We start from the raw sequence: 3,665 nt of genomic DNA, 5'->3' as shown, positions 1-3,665 counted from the left end.
TGGACATGTTGTCGGAAGGAGTCAATCCTTGGAAAAAGAGCAATCAGTTTGGAAAAGGTAGAGGGTCAGAGAAAGAGAGGAAGACCTTCAACAAGATGGACTGACACAGTGATTGTAACAATGGATTTGATCACAATGGAGACGAGGATGACAGGTCATGGTTCAGCTCTGCTGTTCAAAGGTCACTATGAGCTATCTGGACTCAGTAACACCTAAGAACAGGGAACTTACCCTAGGGGATCAAGTTTATAACAACAACTTGAAGGTTAGATAGGATGCTTAGGGAAACCATGAGTTTATGTCTATACAGAAGGAATAGATTAGCAAAAAGGGTAAGAACAATTGCACAACTTGAAAAACATAATCAATGCTACTATTCATGTAGAAATTGTTAACTTGGTATATACATTTTACTATGTGTATTTTTAACACTAGAAACCTTAATAAAGGCAAGCTCTGGTGGTAGGAAGCTGCACTGTAATCCCAGAGGTTAGTGGTTTGAATCCACCAGATGCTCTGCTGGAGAAGGAGGGACAATCTCCTCCTGTACCAGTCAGATCCAATTTGACGGTACACACACACAAGATAATAAAAATAAAATTATTTAAAAAAACCTTAATAAAAAAATATTGACTAAAATGTTGTGGTTTTTCTTTAATGGTGGAGTAAAAGTAATGTCATTGAATCTATCTTTAAAGCTCTGAAATGGTTTTGCCACAAACTCGAGTGCACAAAAATTTTTTAGAGAGATACACATTTAGGGAAAAATCCCCAGTGTGGGTGCTTATGTGTTTCCCAGAACACTGCTGAATCTTCAGGGAGGTTTATAAATCACATTTTAAATAAAAATCTTTGAAGGAAAACTTACTGTCCCTGATGAATGCATTGAGCTGCATGAGTAAATGGCAGGACTTTATTGTTTTGGGGGAATGAGATGGTGAGAAGCCCATGCAGCTTTCATAGGATCACAAGTCACCAAGGCTCATTTCAACTTTCCCTAAACAATAGAGCTTCTTTCTAGAATAGCAAGACGTTGAAATTCCTCTATTGTAGGTACATACACTGGAACTCCCTAACCTTAAGTCCATTAACTTCCTACCTGTGGTTCAGAAATTTCTAAAACCAAAATATTGTCAAGAACTTTGGGAACAGAACATATTCCAAAGCTAAACAAATGAATTTATTCATAGTCTGGCTCAACAATGGATTCATCTTTGAATCCCACTGTCATCATGGTAGTGGACGTGGGCGTGAGTTCCCCTATAGATCCTTGTCACATCAGGGACTTGGACTTGTTGGGTCGTATCTGTCACAGTTCAAGACTGAGCTCAGGCCCATAGGAGGTAAGGCAAATCACAAATTCATTCATTCATTTAAGCCTGGGGTGTGTGTGTGTGTGTGTGTGTGTGTGTGAATGTTAAATGTTTTGTTTAAGCTTTCTCTTGGTTAAAAGAGTCATTAAAAGATAATGTTTGGATTTCCATAATTATATTTTCATTTTGTTTTTGTCAGAACTGACTGATAACCAACTCTCCATAGCGATTTCAGAGGCTGTAAGTGGAACACGAGGAGACTGCTCATCTTTCTCCCTCGGAGCTGCTGGGTGATTGAACCACTTGCCTTTGGGTTAGCAGCACAACTCCTTATTCACTAGGCCATCAGAGCTCCCTCGTTTTGCAGGATATACTTGACTTTTACATGTCTTAAATCAACAGGAATTGAGACTAGAAGTTTTAAAACTTGAATAAGAACCTAAAGGGCTAGCCAACCTATTTCAGATATCTTTCCACAAAACTAGGATTTCTAATTCATAAATCATCAAGTCCTTTCATTTTAGAGATATTATACCCCATTTGGCTTTAGATATAACATATGCACAAATGACTGAAATGAGACCTCGGATTTGTACAAAGCTTAGAAGACACAGCACTCCCTTGCACATACCTGCTAAGTTCCTCTCACCCTTGCCCTTCCAACGGGTCTCCTCTCCACAGATTTTCTCAGAAGTCTCCCTGGTTAGTGTCTGTAGGGACTATCTTTTCATTCATCAACCTTGAAATGGATTTTGTTAACCCTTGATCAAATTGTGCCTCATTAAAAAAAAAAATTAACCAAAAAAAAATAGTCTGACGAGGAATTTTCTTCATTTACCTGAGATCCATTGTGAGAAAAACATCTTTCTTTTGACTAAAGACATATTGTGTAAAACTGTGGTGTTCAAGCCTTTTTTTAACACATGAATCTTTTTCAGGCTACAAACCCAGATACATAAAGGAGACGGAGGCAGGTTGTTCCGATGAGGCTGGGGGTTCAAACATTCCTCGTGGCCTCCCTGAGACACCCTGCAGCCGTCCCTGACTCACCTCCTGGGAAGCATAAACTCATACCTCACAGATTATTCAATGGCTTGACTCTGGAACAAGAAAACGGTCGTCCAGAGCCAGTGACTTCTGAACAACGGCTGTCCAGAGCAATGGCAGGCTGAGTCGTGTTATGCAATGTGATGGGCTGGGCCAGGGGAAGGAAGCTGACAGTCATCCAGCAGAGTCCTGTCCTCCAGGACTGGCAGGTGGGGTCCCTGAGGAAAGAGTCCCAGGATGTTTCCCTGAGCAGCCACTCCTGTTTGCTGCAGGCCTTGCTCCCCCAAGACCTTGACCAAGAAGTTGATGTACCTCATGGCCAGACGAAGAGTTTCATTTTTGCTCAGCTTTTTGTCTGGAGGGTGAGTGGGGATAAGCTTCCTCAGCTTGGCAAATGCACTGTTGACGTTCTGCTGCCTCCACCGCTCCCGGGTGTTTGTGAAGAACTTTCTGGTCATGTTTGGCTTCCTGAGATGGAAAGGAAAAGGGGCCCATCATTAAAAGGGTTCAGTGGTATCATATCTCATGCTAAGAACCTGAGATGTTAGCACCCAATGACTCATATTTGTAGGAAACTAATTTCCTCAATTTCCCATAGATAAGACAAGAAAAAGTGACAGAAACAAGGGCTGCGTAAGACCAATGCTCCTCAGACTTTTTCTCTCTGGCTATTATAAAGTGTCCAGTTTCAAAGTTGCTTTATTCCCTCTGCCCCTATCACTTCCTTTGCTGCCAATTTTTGTTAATTTATTCGGAATCAGATATAAAATTCAAGTATATACCTGAGTGAAGATATCTATTTAGCCAATATGGAGTTGAATGTGAATCACCAATGTATTATGAATTTTTAAGGGGAAAGAGGAGCCTCAGTTTCATTAATAAAGTAATATTTGGAATGAAGACGATGACAGCATAGCTTTCCTCTTAGCTGGCCGGCCTCACCTGGACGATCAGGCTCCACTCTAGGAAAGGTAAAATCTCCAGACAGGTCCGCATTAGAAGATGCACAAAGTGAAGCAAGTTCTTGAGATCATGCTGTACGAAGAAAAATATGAGGATGTTTAGCCTGAAGAAGGGAAGAAAAGGAAGCGTGAGAATGGCCTTTTGGAGATATTATCCGAGGAGATATTCTAGCCCCTATGAGGCTGGATTGGATGTGGGGGTTTTGCCACATCCATGTGAGGAGTTACTTAGTATTTTGTATGCCGAATCACATTTCGTAATTTTTAACTCTTTGAGGCATGTGTCATTTGCCCCCTGTCCCCAAGTGGTTTTGACTAAAATGCATTATTAAGACCATAAGAG

The 3,665-nt window shown here is 41.0% G+C and overlaps 1 protein-coding gene across 1 annotated transcript; it reads right to left on the bottom strand.

Annotated features, from left to right (window-relative positions):
- Positions 1-2,479: 2,479 nt before the first annotated feature.
- TAL2 (T-cell acute lymphocytic leukemia 2) lies at positions 2,480-2,846 on the bottom strand. The gene has a single exon (XM_006886910.1). The coding sequence runs from the start codon at positions 2,816-2,818 to the stop codon at positions 2,492-2,494; it is 327 nt and encodes a 108-aa protein (XP_006886972.1). The 5' UTR covers positions 2,819-2,846; the 3' UTR covers positions 2,480-2,491.
- Positions 2,847-3,665: the final 819 nt, after the last annotated feature.

This window comes from Elephantulus edwardii, unplaced genomic scaffold, assembly GCF_000299155.1.
Source record: "Elephantulus edwardii isolate Elephantulus edwardi_28Jun2011 unplaced genomic scaffold, EleEdw1.0 scaffold00052, whole genome shotgun sequence".
NCBI lineage: Eukaryota > Metazoa > Chordata > Mammalia > Macroscelidea > Macroscelididae > Elephantulus > Elephantulus edwardii.
Note: the sequence above shows the minus strand (reverse complement) of the source record. Positions and strands in the feature narration are given on the sequence as shown.